This window comes from Enhydra lutris, unplaced genomic scaffold, assembly GCF_002288905.1.
Source record: "Enhydra lutris kenyoni isolate GAN:26980312 unplaced genomic scaffold, ASM228890v2 scaffoldscaffold20, whole genome shotgun sequence".
NCBI classification, from domain to species: domain Eukaryota; kingdom Metazoa; phylum Chordata; class Mammalia; order Carnivora; family Mustelidae; genus Enhydra; species Enhydra lutris.
This window is the reverse complement of record NW_019154104.1, coordinates 22458435-22486293: the sequence shown is the minus strand read 5'-3', so window position 1 is coordinate 22486293 and position 27859 is coordinate 22458435. Positions and strand designations below refer to the sequence as shown.

Sequence of the window (27859 nt, the reverse complement as noted above, 5' to 3'; positions counted from 1 at the left end):
AAAGTATCTATTGTTGGGGAAGAAGAAAGAATTTCCTCTGCCCTTCAAGATCCTTCTAGCTCAACGAAGAATCAAATTGACATGAGACAAATAAACAGGAGAAAATCAAATTTAGTGTACACATGTGGGGAATCCACACAGACATGGAAATTCCAAAGACAGGTAACATGGTGCTTCTGTGAGCTAAGGAGAAGGCTAAGGGTCTTAGGTTACAAAGGGGAGAAAGATCATTAGCAAGAAGGTGAAAAGAGGTGTTTGGAAAACAAAGGTTGTCCCACTCTGTAGATAAGTTTCTTAGGTAAAGAGGAATCTATTAATAGATACAAGCAAGCAATTGAGGGGGGGGTAAAGATCTTTTCCTGAATCTACTGGGTTTTGATTGCTTTAATTTTTTTTTTATTTTGAAGATTTTATTTATTTATTTATTTATGAGAGAAAGAGAGAGAGAGAGACAGGGAGAGGGAGAGGGAGAAACAGGCTCCTTGCTGAGCAGGGAGCCTGATGCAGGGCTCAATTCCAGGTCCCTGGAACCATCACCTGAGCCAAAAGCAGACACTCAACTGGCTGAGCCATCCAGGTGCCCCTTGATTGCTTGTAGCTCAAAATAATGTTCATGTACAAGTGACCCATCTTGTGGTGGCCTCCCCTTGGCCCCATGAATTTTTGGAACTGTGTTACATCAAAATTCACTGATGTGTCTTACACTTCGAATGGATTTTTTTACCCATGCATAATCTTATAACAGCATTTATTAATCATTAAAAAATATTGGTTCACTGGGTAATGTAGATCTTACAGTTCTTGATCAAGATCATGATACATTTCATTATATAATTTTAAAAAATGTATTCATTCACATCACCACCCATCTCTAAAAAAATGTGTTTAAGTATTGCTAAGCTGTCAAGCTTGTTGGTTAAATATATATACATTTTCCCAAATTCAAATTTTTGCTTAGAAACTTGAATTTTGTTATTGGCAGCAGGACAGACCCACTTTCTTTATTTTTGAGAAATGTCTGTCAAGTATGTCAGTCTGAATAATCATAGTGAAGATGGCGTTCCATGAAAAAGAGTTAGTGCAGCTTACGGTTCCAACTACACGAATGCTTCCCTTGAGACAACCATCCTACTTCAGAATGCAGCAGAAGTGCTTTATGTGGGGGCGCCTGGGTGGCTCAATGGGTTAAGCCTCTGCCTTTGGCTCAGGTCGTGGTCTCAGAGTCCTGGGATCAAGCCCCACCTCAGGCTCTCTGCTCAGCAGGGGGGCCTGCTTCTCCACCCCCCTCTGTCTGCCTCTCTGCCTACTTGAGATCTCTCTCTGTCAAATAAATAAATAAAATCTTAAAAAAAAAAAAAGTGCTTTATGTGTATTTTGTTACACATAATTTTAAAAAGACCTGTACTGAGGGGTGGGTTGTGATTTAATAAAACTAGTTTTTTATTGCTTCATTAAAGAGATTTTAAAGCAAAACTTGAATTTTTATTTTTTCTTGTACATATGTGGCAGTAAAAAAATACAGTTTGCTGCCACTGTCTTGATTCATGTTAAAGTGCCTGGAGCCTTACCCTATTACTTTTGCACCATCAGTGCAATTGTCAACACAGTGAAAAAAGTGAGTAACAGCTCAGTGTTATTATGAAAATCATTTTGATCTGGAAAACTCCCTAAAAGGGTCTTAAGTCCCCTGCTTCAGATTCTGTGGGCCACGTTTTGGAAACCACTGTTCTAAGAACACTGTACAGCTGGACATAATAAATGTACCTTCTCCTTGTGCAGAATGTTTCATGTATTTCTAAGAACTGCATGTAGAATGCATATTTCATCCTGATCAAATTTTGGGGGGTGGATTAAACTCATTAATGTCTTTCCACACCCTGTTCATTGAATCATCAGTTAGGAAATAATGGCTGTTTATGGATGATGGAGGTGAGTGAGTAAAAAACCTTCCACCTGAAAGTACACTTAAGGAATTTTTTTTTTAAAAGATTTTATTTATTTATTTGACAGAGATCACAAGTAGGCAGAGAGGCAGTCAGAGAGAGGGGGAAGCAGGCTTCCTGCTGAGCCGAGAGCCCGATGCGGAGCTCGATCCCAGGACCCCGGGATCACAACCTGAGCTGAAGGCAGAGGCTTTAACCCACTGAGCCACCCAGGCGCCCCAGGAATTTTATCAGTATGCCAATCATAGAGTTTTTTCAGAGATGTTCATGAAGTGATAATGTTTATTTTATTTATATTGTGTAGTTTTCTCCTTTTTCATTAAAGCTTATTAAAAATGTTCTGTTTTGCCTTCTTCAGCACAAAACGGGTGGATCATTCAAATACCAGATTGGCTTCCCAGCTTGATAGAAATCCAGGTAAAAGCTCTGTTTATGAGTAAAGAAGCAAGTCCAAGGAATTTGTTAGGTATTTAGTTCACTCCTAACTTGTTGAGAATCCTCTGAGTTCCAAACAGTCATTTTTTAAACACTGTATCTCCTTAGCTTCTTGTTCTACTTTAGCAAAGTATGAGCTCAAGTATCTACAATGTATATACCCATCTTCTATAAAATGCATTTTAAGAATATTCGTAGGAATAAAAAAATGCCATTCAAAGATTTTTCTTACATAGGTTAAAAAGTAGAGCAGTTAAAGTAAAACTGGTCAAGTGTATTAAAGAATATGCAGTCTGACCAACAGATATATTAATATATTTGCTTCCCCTGCTTCCCCAGATGTTTAGGTAAATATTCATTTAATTTCATTTAGTTTATGGAATGTAGAGATGTCATATGGGGCAGCCAAATAGCCCTTAAGATAGAGCTTCAGTGGATGGCATTTTGGTGGTGGTACCATTGTCTAAAGTCTGGTTTCTTCATTTCATTGTTTCGGAAACATCCTTTTGTCTGCCCACCTGTTAGTAATCGGACACACAGAGGGTGAATCTCACTAATCCAACCATAAGAAATTAACCAGAATTCCAATGTATTAATTTATCTAAAAAAATCTTACTCTCAGACTGTAGTATTTATATCCATTTGACTGTCAAATTCCTTCAAATGCTGATCCCTTCAACTGCTCTACTTGAGAAACCAAATTAACAATAATCAGATAGTTTTATAGTTATAAATTGGACTAGTAGGACTAGTTACTTGATAATAACGCCTGTCATTATCACATTCTGGTAGATAAAACAACCATCTCAGCTCTAGTGTGTCCTTGTGTAAGGGGCTTAGAATTCTCATGATGCTAACGACGCCATCCTGCTTATCAAAGAGACCGTATCCTGATTAACATGCACAGTTCTGTAATGAGCAGACAGGGCATTAGATATGACCATCTTACTGAATTAGTATCTGGAGTACCCTTCTCATTATTTTATTGTTTAGACTGACTTTAAAAGAATAAGCTTTGTGTATTTTGCTTTCCTCCAGTATTATACTGGGCACCTGTTTACAGATTATTGCTTTGGATGGGTTACTTCTAAAAATGGTTAGTTTATTTTAATTTTTTTCTTAAAGGATGACTCTAATAAATTTTATAGGTTCTTTGCTGCTGTTTCTATAGATATATTATTTTTAAATTTTTATTTCTTTAATTTTTATCAAGTTTTAATAAATTTATTTTTATTTTTTAAATTTTTATTATGTTTTTATTTTTATTATGCTAGTTTTAGCCATCTCAATATTCAGGGTTTTTTGTTATTGTTATTATTATTTAACTATTTTTTTTTAACCAACTTCTGTTCATTTTGGACTGTCTTGTTTGTTCAAATTTGGTATTCCTTTATCCACTTTCTTTATTAATGTATCTTTTTGTTCCAATCCTGAATTCCTTTTATCTTTTTCATTTTTCTTGTGCGGTTTTCATTATAAGTTGGAGTTCATTGAATAGTGATAGAAGAGATCATGGTTATTGAAGAGGTGAAAACCCTTCAATTTCATCTAATCTAGTTCGCACATATTATGAATGGGAGCCAGAGACCCGAGAAGTTATGTGACTTCTAACTCTAAATTCTGAAAGCTTTCTCATTACCCTGTGTTTCATTTTTATATAAGAATTGTAAGAGTGTTAATATTTTCCTTGTCAAAAAAATACAGATACAATCCTAACTGGAAATTAGTTTTAATATTTTTAACGATCCTGTTTGTTGATATAATGAAGAGTTAGAGTAAAATGTAACATAATTTAATTCCTTCTTATAGGATCAGATGACAACAATCTGAATTCCATCTTTTATGAACATTTAACCAGATCCCTACAACACAGTCTCTGTGGTGATTTGCTCCTAGGACGATGGGGAAATTACAGTACAGGCGACTGTTTCATTCTTGCCTCTGACTACCTCAATGCATTAGTACACCTTATAGAGATAGGCAATGGGTTGGTCACTTTCCAGCTGCGGGGACTTGAATTCAGAGGTAAGATACTCACCTTTAATTTCTGCAGTGTATTCCTGTCACATCTGAGTTTTATGTGTTTACATCTCAAATTAAAAATTAACATAAAGTTAGATCCTTTGGAGTTGTGGAATGAGAAGTGTTGTTAAAAGAGCAATTAGGTTTTTCCCCAGATTTCACATTCAGAAAAAAATGGTTTTTATGTTATGCTAAAATAAGTGAAGATAGTATCATTCTTGTGTAACTCACTGTTTCCCTGGCAATGTTGAATTTCTGTTGTTTTGTGCTTGCTCTCTTGCCATTCTCTTTGTGAGAAGTTGCATGTCTTTGTTGGATGGCTGGAGCGTAGAGTGCTGCGTTTTGTGTGTAGCTAACCAAGTACTTTTAGGTAGACCCCATGCCTTTGTTTTGGACAAATTTTGGTATTGAAGTGAAGTTCCCATAACATTAAAATCACAGTTTTCAAGTGAACAAGTCAGTGGCATTTAGTGCATTCACAGTGTTCTACAGCTGTGAGAATAGGCAGTTGGTTAGGTCCTAAGAGGATGCCTCAAAGTCAGGCAAGAGGAAGCCAGGGCCAGCTTCTGGGAAGGCCAGAGGCCTGTCCTGACGGTATTGCAAAGTGAGGAAGCCACAGAAGCCAGTTCAAACCAGATGACCCAAGGTGGCTCATAAAATAGGCCAGCTAGAGGATCAAATTAGACTCATACCCTATAGCTTTATTTTCACACTCGTGTTGAATCAGAAGGTTTGGACCTTTGTTAGGTAATGTCTTTGTTAATGGAGCAAGTGCTTTTCTAAAATTGACTGGAGGGGCACCTGGGTGGCTCAGTTGGTTAAGCATCTGCCTTTGGCTCGGGTCATGATTCTAGGGTCCTGGGATCAAGCCCCACATCAGGCTCCTTGCTCAATAGGGAGGCTGCTTCTCCCTCTCCCGCTCCCCCTGCTTGTGCACCCTCTCTCTCTTTGTCAAATAAATCTTTAAAAATAAATAAATAAATAAATAAAGTTGACTGGAAATAAGATTGTACTTGTGTGACAGATGAAGGCAGTAAATGTTGATGTTTGTTATTCATTTGTGATGTTTTTCATCCAATCTCTCTCTCAAAATGTCCTATCCTTGCTTTATGGTTTGTTTCTGCTTCTCCACGAGAGCCCAGGACCTTAATTCCATCTCTATAGAGTCTTACCTAATGTTCAGTTGTAATCCAACCGGACTCATCCAAAAGTCAGCACCCCCTCACCTCACCACTGCACCTACTACTGCCATGACTTCACCTTTTTTTTAAATTGTCGGTACCTGGAGATTTTACCTTTGTTTTTTAACTTTTTTTTTTTTTTTTTTTTTTAAACAGATGTGTATGGGGAAGCTGTTGTATCTAGCATTTTGTCTGTGTGAATTGGAAAAGGGTCCTTCTTAGGATGTGCTCATTTTACTGTATTGGTCAGAAATTCTCCAAATCAGAAACTGATCCAAATTCTCACTCTCCCAACTTTCAGTCTCTGATACTGAGTAGATTCAAATAAAAGTTTGGACAAATTTTTTGCCATTCAAACTCTATTTGCCAAATAAAACTCAAAGTGATTTGGGAACCCAGTACGTCTTACTGTCTGAATTTGTGGTGGATTTGGACAGCAGTGGGTATCTCTAAGTCTTCACTCAGCCATAGTGATTTTTTTTTTTTTGAGGCAAATTTGATCATGTCCCTTTCATGCTTAAAACTGTCCATGAAGCTTTCCATTGCACTTAAATAGAATTCAGACTCCTTAATACGTTCTCCTACCCTGTGATCTGGTCTTTGCCAGTTTCTGCAGCTCCATTTCATACCTTCATCCTCACTCGCCTTCCTTTAGGGTCTTAACTGTGCAAAATTCTTTACTGAGGACTTCCGACTGCCTTTCCCTTTGCCTAGAAAGTACCAGCCATCTCCCTTCCTCCCACCAGTCTTCCATCTGGCTAATTCCTTAATTATCTTTAAGCTTTAGTCTAAATATCACTTTGTCAGAGAAGCCTTCTCTAACTACCTGTCCCACATGATTATCTCTCAGATTGACATTTTTACCTCTTTAGCACTTAGCATAAGTATAATTTCATAATTTCATATTTATTTGTGTTTGTTTAAAGTTTATTTCTTCTTGAGCCCAGGGGTTGGCAAACTTTTTCTTAAAGAGCCAGATGGTAAATAGCTTAGGCTTTTGGAGGCATGCATGTTTTTTGTTGCATATTTTTCTTTGATTTTTGTTGTTTTTGTTGTTGTTAACAATACTTTAAAAATATAAGAACCATTCTTAGCTTGGATTTGGCCCAAGGCTATGTTTTGCAAACTTTGCTGTAGATTATAAGCTCCTCAAGGGCGGGAATCCTTTCTGCTTCATTCATTAACACTGTGTATCTAGTTGCTGCTTCATTAGTTAGCATATAATACATAATTAGTTTATTTTGTAGAATGATTAAATGATGTAAGTATATAGCTATTTCTCCTTCCTCTGCATTCCAGAATTCTTGTGAGATATGATTATATTCTTGGTCAGATCCTAAAATTGTTGGTTATTTACTTTCCTTCAGAGTTATTCCCTGTCCCGTCTACCTCTTGCCTCTCAAAATATTACTCGAGAGTGTCAGTATGTTGCCAGATAGATATTTGGATCTCCTGATGCATTTTAATATATTTTCTGGGGTATTCTCCACTAAGCCAATTTAATTCATTCATTTTATTGCATCTTGTAGTGGTTGCTAAGTGCTATATGATATTTAGCTAAACAAATTTCTTCATCAGTTTCCTGTATGTCTTGGTTTTAAATCCCTTTATTTTCAGTTAGTTTCCATTTTTATATTACTGATACCCTCATATTCTTTTCTATGTAAATTTTATGTCAGATTTAATTATCAATCATTTTTGTCTATCAAAAATTTAGTGTATCTTCTACAGTGCTTTCTGTTTGTAAATGTTACTTCAACCATGTACAGTTTTCCAGGTCAAACTTTATAGGTCAAAAATGTATTATGCTGATTGGATTCAGCTCAGTTTTTACTCAAATTACTTTTAATATATCTAGTTTTCATAACTGCTAGTTTTAGTTTTACTGATAATAGTCACTATGAAGTGACTGAAAGACATAACTAATCCAGGAAACAGTTGGTAAATAGTTCTTACAGATATTCTAGAATCCCTTTCCAAGTCTCAGAGTTCTTTTTTCAGTTGCCAGTATTAACTCCTATGCTTATCATTGACTTCATTTCCTAAGCACAATTTATTACTAGGACATGTTGTGGTAGAAAATATTCTTGGGATTTGTATGGTAGAGTAAAAACATCCCACTTTAATTAGTTACTCTGTTCACTCTATTCTGCTGCTCTGAACAGGGATCTCATTCTGTCTTCTGCGAAAATGTCAATCTCCAAGTTCCCTCTTGCCACATATCTTTTCTGTATACTCTTAAGTCATCTGCACAAAAACAGCTCTCATTATGTCATCTCCTTTACTTAAAAACCTTTGACTGACCTTCCAGAAAGATGACAAAATGAATAAAATGAAGTAATAACACAGAAAATCTCAGGAACACACCCAGCTTCAGGCCACAGTTTTAAAACCCCAGCCTTGGGATGTTTCTTCTAGAAACCAAATAATTTGTTTGCCCTCTCTAGCCTATTGCAGCGCATGGATAAAGAAGGAAAATTTCTCCAGGCTTTTTACAAAGCCACTGTAATACTGATGTCAAAATATGGCTAAACTGGCAAAAAAAAAGTGTAGTTTAACACATGAGAGCCTGGATGCAAAAATCCTCAGAACCCAAATAAGCATATATTAGCAGCAGCCCTTTTTTTTTTTTAATACCTACCTCTCAGTAGTTCAGCCATTTTCATTTCATTTTTTATTTTTGAAATTAATATTAGCAAATTGATAGAGCTCATCTTTTAATAGATTGTAGGAGAAAAACAACAAAATATGATCCTCTCAGAAGATACCAGCAGACATTTGATTGAATTTCATTTCCATTATTGGTTTGAAAAATACTTTATAAAATTGCACATATCTTTATTCTGGGGAAAAAAAAAAGTTTGTGTATATAGATCTGTAGTCCCACTCATGTGTAATGATCAACTGCAGCGGGCATTGCTGTTGACGTGAGGTTTAAGCCAGGGTTTTTCTTTCCACCACTGGGTGACATTGTTCCGGATGCGCTCGGCAATGTAATCAAGCAAGAAATGAAATGAGAGAGTTGTAGAGAGTTAAACAGCACAGCTCATAGCCCGGCCCAGCCTACCTCTTCTGCCTCTATCTTTTATAGCACCACTACCAGTTGCGGCTAGTTTTCATGGCATCTTTTTCTCTCAAAGCCGTGTTTTTCAGGGGCGAATGGGTGGCTCGGTCAGTTAAGCCTCTGCCTTCAGCTCAGGTCATGATCCCAGGGTCTTGAGATCAAGTCCTACATTGGGCTCTCTGCTGAGTGGGGAGTCTGCTTCTCCCTCTGTCTGCCCTATCCCCCACGAGTATTCTCCCCCTCTCAAATAAATAAATAAAATCTTTAAAATAAAAAAAAGCAGTGTTTTTCAAACATGGATGGTGTATATATTCTCTTTAAAGGAAAAAAAAATTGTGAAGTCCACATAAGTTATTATAATATAACCGAAATAATGTGCTTTTATAAAATTAAGTGTAATCCCCTTGTAGTCCTTACAGAATTTAAGGAATTTGCTGTTTAAGTGGAAGCAAGGCCACAGAACAAAATAAAAGTTAACATTAATGTGACGGATGATATTTTACTGGCACTAGATTGCTGTGGGTGTAATTTCGTATTTATTCTGATTTTGTATTTTTACTTCAATAACAGTAATGCAGGGAATGTCTAATATCTTATATAAAAGAATGTAATTTCAAAGGATTGTTTCCTAGTGTTGAATAATCAGAGTTCATGGCTAATTGAAACTTTATCAGCCGGTAAGCTTCAAATGCCAATCATGTAATTTTATCCAATTACTGTTGGAATTGGCAACAGAAAAAGTAATTATGAATTTAAGATAAAATTATCATGAACCATTACAGTTCATATATCCATATATATGGGGGCACCTGGGTGGCTCAGGTCACGATCCCAGGGTCCTGGGTTTGACCTCAGCAGGGAGCCTGCTTCTTCCTTTCCCATTCCCTCTGCTTGTGTTCCTCTCTCACTGTGTCTCTCTCTGTCAAATAAATACATAAAATCTTTTTAAAAAAAAAATACGTGTATATAATATTTCTTCTTGGCACATGGACATGGTACTGGTAAATGGCGCTCCCATTCTTTTGGGTTCTGCATGTCTGTCTCTGTTGTGTGCCCTGCAATGATTCATTTCTAAATCCATTCTTCCCTTACTGAGTTAACTCAAACTGTCATGTGATATCCCTTTACTCATTGGCCTTCATGTGATATGACTGCAATTGAAAACCCAAGTTTGAAAAGTTTGGGATCAGTGAGTGAAAATAAAGAAGGTAACTGCGCAGGTTTTCAGAAGCTGGAATGTGCTAATGCATGTAGTGATTCTGCGGGAGGTGAATATATAATATGCCTGGTGTCAAGCTTCCTGCCGTTGGTTAGTGAACATTCCAAGGCAGATCGCTCCCATACTTTCAGTTACTATAAAAGGTGTGTTGTTTTTTTTCCCTAAATTTCTGGTGTCTTTGAAGCATTCATGTTCTACTGCATGTGGTTTTTTTCTCCATTGTATGCAGTGGTCTCTCTCTCTCTCTCACTCTCTTTCTCTCTCTCTCTAAGGTACTTACTGTCAACAACGGGAAGTGGAGGCCATTACTGAAGGTGTTGAAGAAGATGAAGGATTTTGCTGTTGTGAACCTGGACATATTCCTCATGTGCTTTCATTTAATGCTGCGTTTAGCCAGCGCTGGCTAGCTTGGGAAGTGATCGTCACTAAGTATATTCTGGAAGGTTATAGTATCACTGACAACAGTGCTGCCTCTATGCTCCAAGTCTTTGACCTTCGGAAAGTACTCACCACTTACTATGTCAAGGTAAGGCTGTATGCCCAGTTAGAGCTTTTGATCTTCTTGGAAAAAACTTTTTTTTAAAATACTTGTGCTTTGCTTCTAAGTAGTGATTTAAATTCTTTAGTATTGGGACGCCTGGGTGGCTTAGTCAGTTAAGTGTCCAACTCTTGATCTCAGCTCAGGTCTTGATCTCAGGGTTGTGAGTTCTGGCCCTACTTTGGGCTCCATGCCCAGCTAGAGTCTATTGTAAAAAAAAAAAAATTCTCTAGTATCCATTAAGTCAGTAAAGTATACCTACTATGGTATTGCTGTTTCCTTCTTTAGTGGAACTCATTCCATTTGTTCATGAATAATAGCTACCATATGTACCTCATATGTTTTAGGCACTGGGCTAAGGAATATGCATACAGTTCCTTCTGTGTTTTACAAATAAACAAGAATCAGAAGTTACCTGCCCAGAGTCCTCTAATTAGCAGGTGGAGTTAAGGACTTTAAATCTAGGCTTGTCCAGCTGCTGAGCCCTTGCCGCTAACCATTTCTTGCGCTGCTTTCAATAACCTGAATGAAAGTATTGCAAGAGTTGGGAGGCCCCAAAACCACCCTCGCTTGCGACACCAGCTGCAATTTTGGCATCCCCACAGACTAGTCTCTGGTTCGGTAATTTGCCAGAAGGACGCAAAAAACTCAGCAAAACCATTACACTCATGGTTAGGGTTTATTACAGTGGAAGGGTACACATTAAAATCAGCCAAGGAAAGAGGTGTGTAGGGCAGAGGCCAGAGACACGAAGGCATGAGTTTCCACTTGTCTTCTGTCAGTGCAGTTGTGCAGATAATGCCTGTTTCTCCCAGCTGTTGTCAACCAAAAAAGCTCACCTGAGCCTGGGGGTGTACTTTTATTGGAGCGTAGTCACTTAGATGTGGTTGACTACCCTATGACCAGCCTTAGTTCCCCGCTCCTCTAGCTGTCATGGCTGTAAGCTCATAGGTGAACAAAGACATTCCAGAGGAGTAGAAGTTTCCTTCCAGGACCCAAGGGCAAAGACCAAACCGCTCTTTGGGTAAGGTTAGTTCGTTACTATACAGGTGTTCTGTTTTTGCTAAAGATTTTACAAGATTATAGCAAAACTATGATATGGCAGCTTGCAGGCAAAGCAGTATTTTGAAGAGGGAAATGTATGCTAAATTTTAGTGACCCATATCTGTATTTTCCGTATTTGTGTTACTACCTCTGTGTACCACCTTACTTGTGCTGACTGGGGTGGATGTTAGTCTTATAATTAATGGTTGGTTAAACCCAACCTCAGGAAGCTAAATAGATCGAGTTTGTACTCTTTATGTGCTATGCGTCTCTGTGTGTACATGGGTTTTTCTATCTCTGGTTCTAAATAGGTATATTTCTATTGCTTTACTATTATATTTCTATAACTTGATCTAGCTTCACCAGATGATTTAGTAACTTTCTGTGAGAAATGCATCACAGTAAAGTTTTTCTACCTCTCTTAAAATGTCCTCAATTCAAAAGCTCTAAAATCAATAGAAAAAAATTGTTTTGAATTTGTCTTGATGAATTTATGGTTGTGACTTTTAAAGTATTAAATTAACTATTCATCCAGAAAGGCCTGAGGTATATTTTTTACAGCATTCCTAAAATGCATTCTTAGAGTATTGAGCTAGAATAAAATATTTTTTAGTTATACAATCAGTATAAACCATTGGAATTTATTTAATGAAGAATTGGAGTTAATTCAAACTGTAGCTTAACCTGGGTTTGTTGTTGTTGTTTTAATCTTTCCCCATTAGGGTATCATTTATTATGTTACAACTTCTTCTAAACTGGAGGAGTGGCTAGCCAATGAGACAATGCAGGAAGGACTACGTCTGTGTGCAGATCGAAATTATGTTGATGTGGACCCAACATTTAACCCAAACATCGATGAAGACTATGACCATCGACTGGCTGGCATATCCAGAGAGAGTTTTTGTGTAATTTACCTCAACTGGATAGAGTACTGCTCTTCCCGAAGAGCAAAGGTAGAGCTCATGTACTTCATTTGTAACTGTTTGAGTCCATTTTTTCAGAGATGGAAAGAATATCCCCTTTGTTATTAGGAGGTCAGTTTTTCCAGACCTTCTTCTTTCTGACCATCTGGGTAAGAAAACCTTCAGTTGTTTAAAAAAAAATTGAGAGGTTGAGGGGAAGCAGTATTTCACAGATACGAATTTGATTTTCTTCACTCTGGTAATCATCACTAGTAGGCTAACACAGCTGTTGCTAATAACCTGTTTGCCAGGTTATGTCCCAAAACAACTAATTAATAGAAAGAATATTGTATTTTCAGGAGAGGACATTATCAGGAATGATGTATGCCAGTAAGTACTTTGAGATGTTTTGCTAAGATCCTAATACTTTATAAAAGTCAGGATTTTTTAAAAAGTGTGTCCCAGTATTATAAAGCATTAGATTTTATTTAAAGATTTCAGAGGAACACCTCATATACACTCACACTTCATTTTACACTGATTTGTTAAGTTTTGTCTCATTAGAACTATTTAAAGACCTAGAACTTATATATTAGTTGAATTCTTCATCCTCTAATTTATTAGCTATTCTGATTTGTTAAATACCTTTATGTCTTTCTGATAATGAGTGTTCTTTGTTTTTTTCAAGCCACTGGATGTAGACAAAGATTCATCCCTAGTGACTCTTTGTTACGGACTTTGTGTTCTGGGACGGAGAGCTCTGGGGACTGCATCCCACCATATGTCCAGGTAAGGAAGGCATTTCTGTTTTCAGGAAGAGAGTAGGAGAAGCTGTATAACATAAATCTGAATTAGCCTTTCATGGAAGCATTCTATGCTAATTGATTGCAGAAGTCTCTTCTGATACTGTTTTTTTTATAGATCTTTTGCTGACATAATTGAGTTCTCCCTAGTGGTTAATGGCTGGCTTTTAAAATTCACACATGCGCGGATGACTACTGATAATGAGAGTTTCCTGGATTTAAGACATTTTTAAAAATAATCGCCCGTAAAGTTTGATTGGTCTTCTCCCATTTTACATCTCTTTTTCTAATGAGTTACCTCTTCTTGTTTTTCCATATTTCCTTGTAATTTTTTTTGATCCAGAGCATTTATGCTCTTAATATAGTTAACATAGTACATTAGATTTGGGGGGAGTATAAATATAAGCTGAATTTCTTGACATAAGCGTCTGAATGAATTAGAACTAAGCAATATTACATATTTTAAATTTCTTTTGTGATTATTACATGTTTTCCATTAGACCCTCTGTAAGCTTTTGTGGCTTATACACTTTGTCTCTTGTTTATTTTCATGGACTTACTCTTATAGTGGTTCGTAAACAAGGATCCCAGGTCAAAGGGCCCCTGTCCCTTGTGAGTCTGACTCAGGGGTTCTGATATTAGTACAGTCATTGGAGTCTGTATTTGCAAAACACTCCCAGATGATTCTGATGCACAACCACATGTAAGAATCAGTGTAATGGAAGTTCTTTGTCAAAATACGTAAACCTTTATCTCCAATCCTAACAGTAATTTAGAGTCATTCCTCTATGGATTGCATGCCCTATTTAAGGGAGATTTCCGTATTTCTTCAATTCGAGATGAATGGATCTTCGCTGACATGGAATTGCTAAGGAAAGTAGTCGTCCCGGGAATCCGCATGTCCATTAAACTTCATCAGGTAAGAAGAGGAGAATTATAATGCATTACTGGTGTTTAATGGAACTTCTTCATTTGACTTCCAAATTATGTTTCTTAAGAACCTTTTGAGAAATACTGTAATTTGAAACACGGGAAAACATGATTTATGACAAGATACTAGATCTTAGAAGCCTGAATCTGTGTTTCTAAGGGTAAATTTGAATATTAATATTGGAGAGTTGATCTGGACATGAACTTGAGGAAAACTGTCAGCAGTGACGAACTAGGAATAAAGCTCTCAGGCCCTTATTTTTACCTCACATTTCACATAATTGTGATTCAAGCCTCTTCTGTAGGCAAATGTTAGCTAACTCCCAATGCATTGTGGTAACATCTTAGGAGGGTTGTAAGTGCTGCTGTTTCATGTAGCATGTTATATAGAATAATAGATGATTAGGACAGATTTAGCCTTACTTAAATAATCCTAGTAGGATAATAAAATGCAGACCCAAAATACATATCCAAAGCCCTGGATTATTTCAAAACTATATTAGGAAATTAAGTACCAGTATGAGCTACTCTAGTCATTCCACTTAATAGTAGTCATCAGATCTGATGACAGAGACCACATGATAAGCCTCATTAAAATGCATCAGCTGGGCACCTGGGTGGCTCAGTGGGTTAAGCCTCTGCCTTCGGCTCAGGTCATGATCTCAGGGTCCTGGGATCGAGTCCCGCATCAGGCTCTCTGCTCTGCAGGGAGCCTGCTTCCTCCTCTCTCTCTCTCTGCCTGCCTCTCTGCCTACTTGTGATCTCTCTCTGTCAAATAAATAAATAAAATACTTAAATAAAATAAAATAAAATGTATTGGCTGTACTCAGATCTGTTTGAATCTTTTTTTTCCCCCCCAAATAAAGGGTGAATTACTCCTCAAGTGATTTTACTATGATCTAAACTGCTAGAATAAAGTCAATGTCCTGTATTATTTAGGAGATTACTGAGAAGGGATATATTATCTGAAAGTCTCTGTGGAAAATGGAATACTATTTTGAGGATCATTGAGAAAATACACATTTGGGAAGAATTAGAGTTGTCTGTCTTCAGACGAGCTTTACAGTTTTGAGCCAAGTCAATGTGTTTAAATGAAAAAGATAATTATTTTAGATTAAAATGTTTTTAAAACTTCAGAATTTCTCAAAAGGCACTGATTAATAATATACCTGTATGTAAGAAATACTCTTTTATACAGCATGGTTATTTAACAGCTCCAGAGCGACATCTTCAGTCAGTTCTAAACATTATGACAGGTATTTTCTCTCCATCTGTCAGAAGAGAAACTGAGACACAGGGAATTTTCGGATACTTTAGGTCTTTGCCCGTCTCTCCTTAGAGGTGCTCTTACCTATTGCTGTCAGGTCCATTTCCTTCCACGTTCTTTTGGCTGTGGCATTATTGTCTGTGACAGGGCCTCTCTACCTTACATTGGGCCCAGCACGGCTTACTTCATCAGCCGTGACTGACAACAGCAGGGACAAACCATGGGGGTGAGGAGTTGGAATCAGGAACCTGGGAGCCACAGAGGATTGGTGGCTGGGGGAAGATAGAGAACACAAATGCAGCCTGGAAAAATCCCATAATTTTGATACACCTTTGAGGAGGGAGAGATCGACCTCTGCAGTAGCCAGAAACAACCACTTACTGAGCATCATTTTGAGACACATGTTGGGCTGCCCATGAGGAACTCTTAGGCCAAGAAAAGATAGATCTGTAAATCAGTACTGGGAATCTCCAAAGTTCATACTCATATATTTACTCATATATTTCATGAGTTACATCCTCTTGAAAACCCAACCCACAAAAGTGAACCATAGGCAGTGTATATATTAAAAGAAAGGTTATTCATACACATTCCTTATAACCCAGCTGTTCCCTCCTGGATAATTACTTAAGAGAATGTGCCTAGCAGTTTCAGTTGTAATAGGCCCATACTGCAAACAACTCACGTTCCATCAACAGATGAACATACTAATTGTGGTATATCTACATGATAGAATATTGCTTAGCAGTAAAAAGAAATGAGCTACTTACTGTTAGATACCACATGAATGAATCTCAAACATTATGCACGGCAGGAGAAACCAGACATAAAAAGAGTACATACTGTATGATTTTATTTATATAAGATCTAAAACAAGCCAAACTAGTCTACAGCCACAGAAAGCAGATTAGTGATTCCTTAGGATGTGGAGATTGAATGCCAAAAGACAGGAAGGAATGTTTTGGGGTGATGGAAAAGTTTTAGATCTAGATTGTGGCAGTGATTACGTGGGTGTGCGTATTTGTCAAAGTGCATCTAACTGCACACGTAAAAATGGTGGAATTTATTGTATGTAAAGAAAAGGTTTTGTTCCCAGAAAGCTAGAAATACAAAATTTCTCTTAACTCTTGCCTCTCAGACAGTCCTTGATAATGTGTGTTTAGCATACTTTGTAGGTGTTTTTAATTTTTGTTTTTTCCTTTACCATTTTTAAAAATTTTTCAATTCTCCAATAGACTATATTATGTTTTTACTTTATAAATAAAAATGGTCATAATCTGTGTGATATTTAATAATTGTACAGTGTTGTACAGCATATTAGTGTTTGCATATACATAATACCAGAGAAAATTATTTTCATCCCAGTTTGGTAGGTGAAGACTCAATTCAGAGAAATTAAGCAAATTGCCTTTTTCACATGTTCTCCTATTCTTATCCTCTATTTAATCATTTTGTAAAACGTAAAACACTTTACATCCTTATTTGTTTTACCTTTTTTCGTTAGTCTCTTTGATGATTACATGGTTGTTAGAACTAAAATAAACTAATCAAAGTCCATTTTGGCTTATAAGTGATACATGACAAAAATCTTATAATGTGTGGTTGAGGACAGGAATCATTTTTTACTGATCTTTATATCTTCATTGCTTAGCACGAGGGTCGGTTGCCAGTGAATGTAAAATGAATGAGTTTCGTTTTTCAAAAATATATACTGTGCATTGGCTTTTAACTTTTCAAGTATATTTTTTAAATGACTTTGAAAACTTTTCCCCAAAATGGGAACATTTTCTCTTTGTATTTGAAAAATAATGAAAAACGTTAAAAAGTGAGCGTCCCCCAAGAATAAGTATTCCCATCACCCTGTACCATTGTATGGCCCTTCCAGGAAGCAGTCACTGCCAATAATTTGATGCGTATCTTTTTTGATTTTCCTGAGTTCATAGACATTTCCATCTATATATACAGATGTTTTCCTTTGTGCTACATAAAGTGATCTGTAACATCTGCTTTTTCCCCCCATATTTAATATAACTTAGATACTTTCTACATTTTTAATGGCTCTGTAGTATTCCAGAATATAATTCTTAACTGAAGTTTATTCAACCATTTCCCTATTCATGGACATTCTACTTGTTTCAAATACTTTGCCTCTAAAACAATACTCACCCAACCATCTTAAGCCCAGTGAAAAGAAATAATTGAGCAAGATTCATCATACTCCATTTTGGCATGCCTAATAATTTCCAACTTTGTCCATTTTATTAAGACTGTAACTGTTGCCTATGTCTGCACTTTTATTTTTTATTCAAAAAATTGTAGGAAGACTACTATACAAAGGTAGAATTCCTTCCCTAAAGGAACTGTTTGCTAAAGGAGAGCCCGTCATACGATATCTAGCTCTCTGCTGAAGGCGAGCTCGGTATTTCAAAGGAAGGTCAGGAGGGCTGGTGTACGATGTACAGAGGTGTCATAAACGCTAGCTTAGGCCACACTCTTTAGAAGCAGAGTCAGAGCCCAGGATTCCTGTGCCAGAGACTGAAAGGGTGTCCTCAGGTGAATTTGTAAGGAAGGGTGGGGAGCAGGAAAGAAGAGGGAAGGAGCTAAGCAAAACTGTTTAAGCTGAATTCTAGCTTCTACTGGATTTAGAGGGAGTTCTGGAGTGCCAGTGTCACCAAGAGTTATATGATGTTATATGATGTACCTTCGCCCCCCCCCAACCAAGTGGGGGAATAAACCTCCCCTGGCATTTCCTGCCTAGGCAGCCCCATCAGTTGAAGGCAGTTCTAAGAGAAGGGAGTAACAGAGGGAAGTGCACCAGCCCAATAGCAGAAATCTGGACAAGGTACGAGGGAGATGCTCCACAATCTGGCTAAAAGCTAGTTTTCTAGTTTTGTTTTGTTTTCAGTATTTTCTAACTAGACCCTAAGTTCCTTGAGAACAGTGCTTGTATCTGTCTCACTCACTGATCCTTCCCCAGTGTCTAGCACAGGGCTGCCTGGCAACGTCATAGAAACTCAATTCCCCAGAGAGACTTTAGGCTGTAATCACCTTTGTGTTATTCACTGACCTGTGCTTATCCTGTAGGATGTCTTGCCTGGAGCTCTCTCTCTTTCCGGCACAATGCCCATCTCCGTCCATGGAAATTGTCTTCATTCTTGCAGATTCAGTTCAAAACCACCTGCACTGTGTAACTTTCCCTAATCACATCAACTGGGCTTACAGGTTTTTCAGTTAATGTTTATAATCACACACTTTTTAAAATCAGAATGCTAAATTCTCTTTAAACATGGGTTTAAGTCCTGGCTTAATCATTTACTAACTTCCTAAACCTAGGAAGAAGCGAAGACTCTTTGAGCTTCAGATTTGATATTTGCAAAGCTGGTATTACGTACTTAATCTGCTTGGCAAGGTTGTTAAGAGTTGCTGGGGTTGGGGGGGGAGCGTGTTGCTAGAACTTTTTATATTCTGAAGCATTATTCACATACACAAGTGAATACTTTTTCTGTTCTCATACAGGCCAGCCCCCAGATGTGGAGGTGCATCATTGGGGAGCCTGCCTTCTTGTACTCACCCATCTCCCCTCAGATACCACACACAGTCTGGTCACTTGGCTTGAGTGGAAATGAGTGACTTTACCTGGATATAAAAACTTATCAACCTCCCAACTATGAATAGCTACGATTATATACTCTTCATTTCAGAACTTTGAATTTGTCTTAAGGTTATGTGGGTGTATGTCCTGCATCCCCTGTTAACTTGCAGGTTTCTGAAGGGGGATACATTCCACATAGTCCTTTTTCATCTGTGCTCTCTGCCACAGAACCCCACACATGAGAGGTATTAAATAACGGCTTGTGGAATACAGGAGTGGTGGTTACCTAGACCAAGAGATTTCTCAGGGAAAACTTGACTAGCTTCTTTAGGACTGGGACCCTTAATCTCCTTATCTTAACTAGAAGAGATAAAATGCATATTGGGATCATTCTAGAGATGTGGCTCTGTGTGAAAAATGCCTCATTAAAAAGGAACACAACTTAGGGGACTTTTATATTGTTTAGCCTTCCTTAACTGATACCAGTGAGACAGTCCTTTATGAGAAAAAATTATGTATGAATGAAGACATGTAAAACCCCACTTGAACGAGAAAAACAAAGAAAATTTATAAAAATTGGAAAAATATTTGTTTATTTAAAACTTAGAAGATAGGGTTGGGTTGAAGTATTTACAAAAGTAAAGAGCTAATTCCTAACCTGCTTAAATTTAAGACACTCCGTCTCCAACAATAATAATATGTGCGGATATGAAATATTCATATTAAACCAGTTTTTCAGAATTTTCATTTAGTAACTGCAGAAGCTTTTATCATTATATGGAAGTCCTTCTTTTCCTATAAAGTATATATTTTTTATTTCTCTGTTTAGGATCATTTCACTTCTCCAGATGAGTATGATGACCCTACTGTGCTCTATGAAGCCATTGTGTCTCATGAAAAGAACCTCGTAATAGCCCATGAAGGGGACCCTGCATGGCGGAGTGCAGTCCTTGCCAACTCTCCCTCCCTTCTCGCTCTGCGGCATGTCATGGATGACGGCACCAATGAATACAAGATCATCATGCTCAACAGACGCTACCTGAGCTTCAGGGTCATTAAGGTTAGTTTTTGAGGCATTTATTTGTGTCTGAAAAAAAAAGTTACATAACCTTACCCCAAGTTTAGAAAGTGATTGGAACTTTTTATAGAAGAAAAATGACCATACTACATTAGCATTGATTATGAGCGCTTAATTTGATTTATGTTGCAATCTATTCTGTCCTCTGAAATTTTTTCATGTGCCATAAAGTTTTAAAATTTTTGCTTATTTCCATTTTGGCAGTCTTTTATCTGTTACATATACACTCTGGGCACTGTCTCTTCTTAAAACATCAACACCATATTGCTAATCTGATTTCCCAGGTTTCAAAACAATACCATAGCTTGTACTTTTTTTTTTGTTTGTCTTTTTTGAAAAATTAGTTTCAGAAGTAGAATTTAGTGATTCATCAGTTGCATAGAACACCCAGTGCTCATTTCATCACATGCCTTCCTTAATGCCCATCCCCCAATTACCCCATTGCCCATCTACCTCCCTTTTTTTGTTGCTTTTTTAAACATCTCATGGCTTTAGGAGACATAATTTCTGAAATTTTATTTTAATAGTTTATAATGATTCACTTTTTATCTACTTCATCTAGTCAACTCGCAAGTCACAAACATCCTTTTAACTCTGAATATTTGTTACTTCTGATTTCTGTCAAATATATCTGTTATCTCAGTTGCAAAACCCAGTGCATTGTTAATTTGGAAAACTTGATATTTTTACCAGACCAGGGAAAAGAGTTCTGCATGTGCTTATTTAATAGCCCATTGGTGACAATGGAAAATTGATGAACTTCTATAAAATTGTGACCAACTTGTATTTGTTTCCTACTTTTTACAGTTGGCTCTCATGTGTCTTTTGTATCCTTCTGATTTATACTCCTCTGTTTATATGAATTTCATTCTTGGCCACTTAACCTAATTCCCATGTGTTCTGTTTTTCAGGTTAATAAGGAATGCGTCCGAGGTCTTTGGGCAGGACAACAGCAAGAGCTTGTTTTTCTACGTAACCGTAATCCAGAAAGAGGTAGCATCCAGAATGCCAAACAAGCTCTGAGAAACATGATAAACTCATCTTGTGACCAACCTATTGGCTACCCAATCTTTGTCTCACCCCTGACAACTTCTTACTCTGACAGCCATGAGCAGCTTAAAGAAATCCTTGGGGGACCTATCAGTTTGGGAAATATCAGAAACTTCATAGTGTCAACCTGGCACAGGTGAGCTGTGGGGTTGCATATTTCAGCGGTGGTATGTTCTGACCTTCATTGAGGCAGTTCGCCTAAGTGTCACCTAGAAAGCTTACAGAAAAATACAGATGCCATAGTGCAATGTAAACCTATTCTATCAGGAACTTCAGAAAGTAGTCTGAGCAATTTTTATTTCAGACTCTTACTAGATAAGTCTCATGTCCACCTCTGATTACACTGATCCAGCATTTGGTAGAATCTTGAATAGTTCTCTTTTCTTTAACTTTTTTGACTCTGTACTGCAACATCAATGACACTAGTAGGATGTGTGGGTCAACAAACAGCAAGTTAGAGAAGAACCCAAGACACTTGAAGAAGTTGCTCACCTTCTGTTTTAGTCCAGTGTTGCAGAAGGGCGAGCATGCTGTACTTGCTCAAACTCCTCGTTATGTAACACTACTGCCATTTTAACAGTCATCACTCCGATCTCGAATCTGTAGTGTCTTCAAGTATGCACACGAATTTTCTCTCCGCCTTTTGTCTTGTAAATTATGGTGTTCAGTATAGGAACATCATAGTTTGGTGGATGGTGAAGAAATATCACAGTATTTTTTCAATTTCTTACTGGCTTTTGTTTAGATCCTTAAATAATGGAACTTGGGAAAAACAGAATGTGGGATTAGGGTGGCAAACTCTCAAGAAGGCATTTTCCTCTAGGCATAGTAAAAAAAAAAAAAAAAGTCTCACCATTTTAATATCAGTCTCTATCCAAACAGAAGGAAGAACATAAACCAGAGTGGTGTTCAAAATTTCTTTTAAAAAACTATCTGTTTTGCTGGAATTGCCTTAAAGAGATTGTTTTCTCTCTTCCCTTGAGAGAAATAGTAATAGAGATTAAGGTTCCTAGCTGTCCTGGTTTCCGCAGGACTAAGAAGTGTCCTGGGAAGCAGGACTTTCAATGCAAAACTGAGACAGTTGTGGGTAACCCAGGATAGTTGGTCACCCTACATTAAAAAAAAAAAAAAAAACCACCCACAAAAACCAGGAAAAATGATTGCAGCAGCTCTCTCCCAAGTTTGCTACAGCCGAAATGAGGGGTTTTCAGGGGTTATACACTTCAGAGGCACTGAGCAGACGCTGGCAAGAGTCCTGTTTCCACCTTAATGGTACAGTTTTGTTATGTACGGTTTATTACGGCTAAGGAAAGATGAAAAGATTGGGAAAGATGATACACTATATTAAAGTGAAGGTAGATTGGGGAGAATTGAAGTGGCGAGAATAAGGAGGGGATAGTTCTTAGGCCATTCTTTGAAAATGTAAATGCCTTTTTTTGTTTCTAATATTGATTGCACATTAGTAGCATTAAACATTCAGAATAGCTAGAAGTAGAATAAAACACCTAGCTTGAAGAGTTCATGGGATAATGCTGCTTACTCTGGTGTTTGTTCCTAGGTTAAGGAAAGGGTGTGGGGCCGGCTGTAACAGCGGTGGCAATATTGAAGATTCTGACACTGGAGGCGGAATGTCCTGCACTAGCAACAATGCAGTGAGCGCCAGTGACCCCCACAGCACTGTGTCCCAGGGAAGCACTGGAAATCCAGGGCAAGGGTCAGGAGCCGGGCTCCATCCACCGGTCACATCTTATCCTCCAGCACTAGGTAATGTGAAAACAAAATTATGTATCTAAGTTAGCCTCTTGGTGTGCGTGTATAAAGAGAATTATGTGTTACCAGAGTGCCTGGGTGGCTCAGTCAGTTAGGCGTCAGACTCTTGATTTCAGCTCAGGTCATGATCTCAGGGTGGTGGGCTCAAGCCCTGAGACCCATGGGCTCTGCATTGGGCATGGAGCCTGCTTGGGGTTCTCTCTCTCCCTCTCCCTCTGTCCCTCCCCAAACCCCTCCCTCACGGGTGTGTGCTTGCTTTCTCTCTCTCTCTCTCTCTGTCTCTCAAAAAGAAAAAGGAATTCTGTATTACCTGCTTGGAAATATGTAAAAAGAGTATTTTGCTTGATTCCTGGTTGGACATTATCCTATTTATAGTAATGAAATATATGTATTACTTGGAATATCATATTTTTTAAAGGTTAATAATATTTAGTATAATCTATTTAACTTCTCTTTCATTGGACAATGGTTTGGTTTCTTCTGAATGTTATAATAAACTTTTTATAATCGCTATTTTCTTGGGCTAGAGACTTTTAAAATACAATCATTAAGTCAAAGTTTATGAGAATATTTAATATTTATGACACATAATGCCAAAAATCTTTCCAGCAAGTTTTTGTTTTGTTTTATTTTTTACCAATTGGTACTCTCCCAGTTATAACATCAGAATGCCCATCCTGTAAATTTTCACCAGCTTTGGAGTATTATCATTTCTCATCTCTGCTCCCTACTTGCTTGGAGGGAAGGGGAAGAGTGATCTTTAATTCATTGTTTTAATTTACATTGCTCTGATACCCAAGATTGGAAAGTTTTAAATGAGTTTATCACCGGTTTCCCTTTTTGAAGTACCTATTAAGTCTTTTGCCCATTACTCTCTTTGGTTATCTTTCTCTTTTTCAAATTTAATTTCAAGTTAACATACAGTGCAGCACTAGTCAGGAGCAGAATCCAGTGGTTCATCGCCCACATAAAACACCCAGTGTGCATCCCAATAAGTACCTCCTTAATGCCCAGCGCCCATTGAGCCCATCCCCCACCCACCTCTCTCCATCAACGCTCAGAGTCTGTTATGGTTTGCCTCCCTCTCTGTACTAACCTTATTTTAACTTCCCGTCCCCTGTTCATCTGTTGTTTTTTAAATTCCACATGAGTGAAATAATAGGATATTTGTCTTTCTCTGACTGACTTATTTTGCTTAGCATAATATCCTCTAGTTCCATGATTATCCTTTTCTTATTTGTGTATTCTGTGTTTGAGTTCTTTGTCAGTTTTCTATACTACAAATATCTCTTCCCATTCTATCCCTGGGCTTTCCATTCTCTTCCTAAGAAGGGTGGTTCCTCTTCTCTTGACAAAAGTCTTTTTAATTTTAGTGTAGAGCAGTTTACTGATCTTTCCCTTTATGATTAGTACTTTTTGTATCCTAACTTAGGAAAATTATTCCTGTCCCAAGGCATGACAGGTTTCTTTGGTTTTTTTGTTTGTTTGTTTTTACTAATATACCTTTAACACAAGATCTGTAATCCACCTGGTATGCAGTAGGAATCAGATTTAACCTGTTTTCATATGGCTAGGTGGTTGATCCAGTGCTGTCTTTTCCCCTACTGCTTCACATGAATGAGAAGTCTTAAGACATTCATTGTTTAAAAAAAAAAAAAAAATCCAATAACATTGGAATTAAGACTCTAAATAGGTGTATTACCAACATTTTTTAATGTTCTTTTGTAACTTCTGAGTGAAAAGCTAGAACTTTGTGCTTTCTTAAATGCTCTTATTTTGATCAGCTCTATATTTTCAGATAGAAAGTATATGGAGCAATTTTTTTCAATATAGTTAATTATTTCCTAATCTTCATATTACTGTTATAAGTCAGGGAAAAGACAGACCTGAGGAATCATATCAAGCCATTTGAAAAAGGACACAGAAGGACCTGCCATTCCATATCACTGATAATTCATATTTAGTAGTAACCCCCTAATGGATATGAAAAGTACAGTGTGGAATCACCATCTCTCTGTAGACTGTGTAGTTTGTCATGGGAATGGATTGAAAGGACATTAACTCTACACTTTGAGAAGTAGTAGTTACAGATCCTACCACATAGTACCTCCTTAATAAATATTTCTTATGGTCGCATTTCCGTGAGATGTTTCATTTCTGAAATATTAAAGAGGTATTCTTATTATTCTGAAGTATACCTGTGGAAGATATTTTAGGATTCACCTCAGTGTTAAATCCCGATATTTGCAGAAATCATGTGTGTCTTGTTTTTGTCCCAGAATTTTAATTTTAAAAAGCATTAGCAAATTAAAATTATTAATTTAAAAGCACACAAGATAACAAATCTCAGATATTTATTTCTTCTTGACAACATTAAAAGTTTTAGGTATGGGGCGCCTGGGTGGCACAGTTTGTTAAGCGTCCAACTCTCGGTTTTGGCTCAGGTCATGATCTCAGGGTCAGATCAAGCCCCACGTTGGGCTCCACATCCCGTGAGGAGTCTGGCGGAAATTCTTTCTCTCCCTCCGCCTCTGCCCTCTCCTGACTTGCACTTGCGCACGCTTGCGCCCTCTCTCCTTTTCTCTCAAATAAATCTTTTTTTAAAAGTTTTGGGTAGAAATACAAACTTTTTTAAAAGAAGTTTTAGGTATAATTTAAATTCAGTGAATTGACCAAGTAATTGGGGGAAACTCTCGGAAACTATAAAGAAAAATAAAAAACCCTGTGTTTGAATCATCGCACTTAGCATGAGCTTGTTGTTTGTCTTTCCCTAGGCACTAGCCACAGCTCCCACTCCGTGCAGTCAAGCCTGGTCAGACAGTCCCCCGCTCGCGCCTCAGTGGCCAGCCAGTCTTCTTACTGCTACAGTAGCCGGCATTCGTCCCTCCGGATGTCCACCACGGGATTTGTGCCTTGTCGGCGCTCTTCCACGAGTCAGATATCGCTTCGAAACTTACCGTCCTCCATCCAGTCCCGCCTCTCCATGGTGAACCAGATGGAGCCTTCCAGTCAGAGCGGCATGGCCTGTGTGCAGCATGGCCTGCCTTCTTCCAGCAGCTCCAGCCAGAGCATCCCAGCCTGCAAACATCACACTCTCGTGGGCTTTCTTGGGACAGAGGGAGGTCAGAGCAGTGCCACTGACGTCCAGCCAGGCAACACCTTAAGTCCTGCCAATAATTCACACGGCAAAAGGGGGGAAGTGATTTACAGAGTCCAAGTGAGTAAGCACGTGGTTCTTGTGCTGTTCGTGTCACTCATTTGTTTCTGTTTTTTTTTTTCCTCAATTGTTGAGTGAAGCATTCTGGTGAGAACACACCTTCCTATTAATTAGTCTGAAGACTAGGACACGTTTGAATGTTGAGAAAAAGTTTCTGCCAGCATAAGAACCAAAAGCAAGTAGCGTTTCAGTGGTGACTTTTGTCCCTACTCAGCTGCCGTCGTGTGGCCATTGCAGTACGGTCAGCTAGTAGGCTACAGGGAATTCAGGAGGAGGCCCTTCAGACTGTTTGTTTGTTCAGTTATAGGCAGTGGAGAACTTGAGACGTGGAGAGTCTATGAAAGAAATTTTGTTTGAGATTATATAATTTGTCATCATCGAGAAAAAATTGAACTGGAAATGACCCATATTTATTTGCAATATAGATTGTAGATCCCAGTCAAATTCTGGATGGGATCAACCTGTCAAAAAGGAAGGAGCTGCAGTGGCCTGATGAGGGTATTCGGTTAAAAGCTGGGAGAAACAGCTGGAAAGACTGGAGTCCTCAGGAGGGCATGGAAGGTCATGTAAGTTCTCTCATGAAGCTGACCCAGCCTCTCACTTTTTTGTAGCCTGACTTGTTTGCGTGTGTTTAGCTAATTTATGCTTATGTTATTTTAAATGTACCTTTTCACCAAACAGAATTACTACCCGTAAGAGTGAGTGAATTTTGTGAATATTTTCCAGGTCTCTGCCACTCACTTACTGTATTCTGAATCAATAGGTGATTCACCGATGGGTGCCTTGCAGCAGAGATCCAGGTACTAGATCCCACATCGACAAGACAGTACTGCTGGTCCAGATTGATGATAAATATGTGACTGTGATAGAAACTGGGGTACTAGAACTTGGGGCTGAAGTGTGAGCCAGTGTCGGATAACTACGGTTCTTTGCCCTCTCCATTCCAAGTCGTTGGAAGAAGAGAGGAGAGCGTGGAAGATGCCTGCAGGTATCCCTTGGCTCTGGTATGGGAGAGACGGGGACGGAGAGCGGGCTTGGTTCTGCGCCTCGCCGTCGTCCTTCACCCCGACTCCTGTCACTGTCTCCATCCCCAAATAAAGCTGAAATATTTTTTTAAGTTAGCTGCCGAGAAAACATTCTGCATGAAGGATAAAGTTCTGTTAAAAATACATCCTTAAAGAAAGTTTTTTCCTATGTATTGCCTATGCTTTACATCAACAAACTCTTCATTTCTAAACTATGATCTCATATTTTTCTAATTTCTTTGCCAAAAATAATTGCCATGTTTTGTCACAGAACATGAAATCCATTTACCTTGATTTTTAAGAACAGACCAGTGTAGAAACCTTCAGTTTGACATTTAGCTGTCTGAACGTTTAATGTACAGTAAAAGAAACTATGAACAGACATAGATTTATCTTACTCCTTGAGCGCTAAAAACTTTACTGAGAAAACTGCACTAATTTTTTACAACAATGCACTAAAGTCTGAGATTTCTCAGAACGTTTATTTATATATAAAAATAAAATACCATTATTTAAATTGCCTTTGGGATTAAGCCCTTCCCTTTCCCTAAAACATACATAGCAGGAACTGTGCTGCTCCTTTTCTGTTAGAGTCCACTTCATGCCAGTACACTGGGTGTTTCCTTTAAATGCACACTAGATTGGAGGACACACTTAGCTTCGCCTTTGGCATTCCCCATCGATAACAGCGCATCGGTCCTGTGAACACTACTGCCAGCTCCTGTGTCCACATGTCAGACGAGCCCTGACACCACGTGTGCCCCAGGCCCTCAGCTTCT

The 27859-nt window shown here is 38.1% G+C and overlaps 1 protein-coding gene across 4 annotated transcripts in view; it reads left to right on the top strand.

Moving 5' to 3' along the window:
- The window catches only part of LOC111148515 (pecanex homolog 1), a 152936-nt gene extending 125760 nt beyond the window's left edge, over positions 1 to 27176 (top strand). For all 4 annotated transcript variants that reach the window (XM_022505129.1, XM_022505128.1, XM_022505130.1 and 1 more), the window contains 12 exons: positions 2302 to 2360; positions 4188 to 4403; positions 10137 to 10390; positions 12169 to 12399; positions 13037 to 13137; positions 13920 to 14070; positions 19770 to 20000; positions 20930 to 21204; positions 22627 to 22832; positions 25613 to 26055; positions 26481 to 26621; positions 26819 to 27176. In XM_022505129.1, coding sequence (XP_022360837.1) covers positions 2302 to 2360; positions 4188 to 4403; positions 10137 to 10390; positions 12169 to 12399; positions 13037 to 13137; positions 13920 to 14070; positions 19770 to 20000; positions 20930 to 21204; positions 22627 to 22832; positions 25613 to 26055; positions 26481 to 26621; positions 26819 to 26959 — 2449 coding nt within the window. In that variant the 3' untranslated portion in view covers positions 26960 to 27176. The remainder of the gene's footprint in view (positions 1 to 2301; positions 2361 to 4187; positions 4404 to 10136; positions 10391 to 12168; positions 12400 to 13036; positions 13138 to 13919; positions 14071 to 19769; positions 20001 to 20929; positions 21205 to 22626; positions 22833 to 25612; positions 26056 to 26480; positions 26622 to 26818) is intronic.
- Positions 27177 to 27859: the final 683 nt, after the last annotated feature.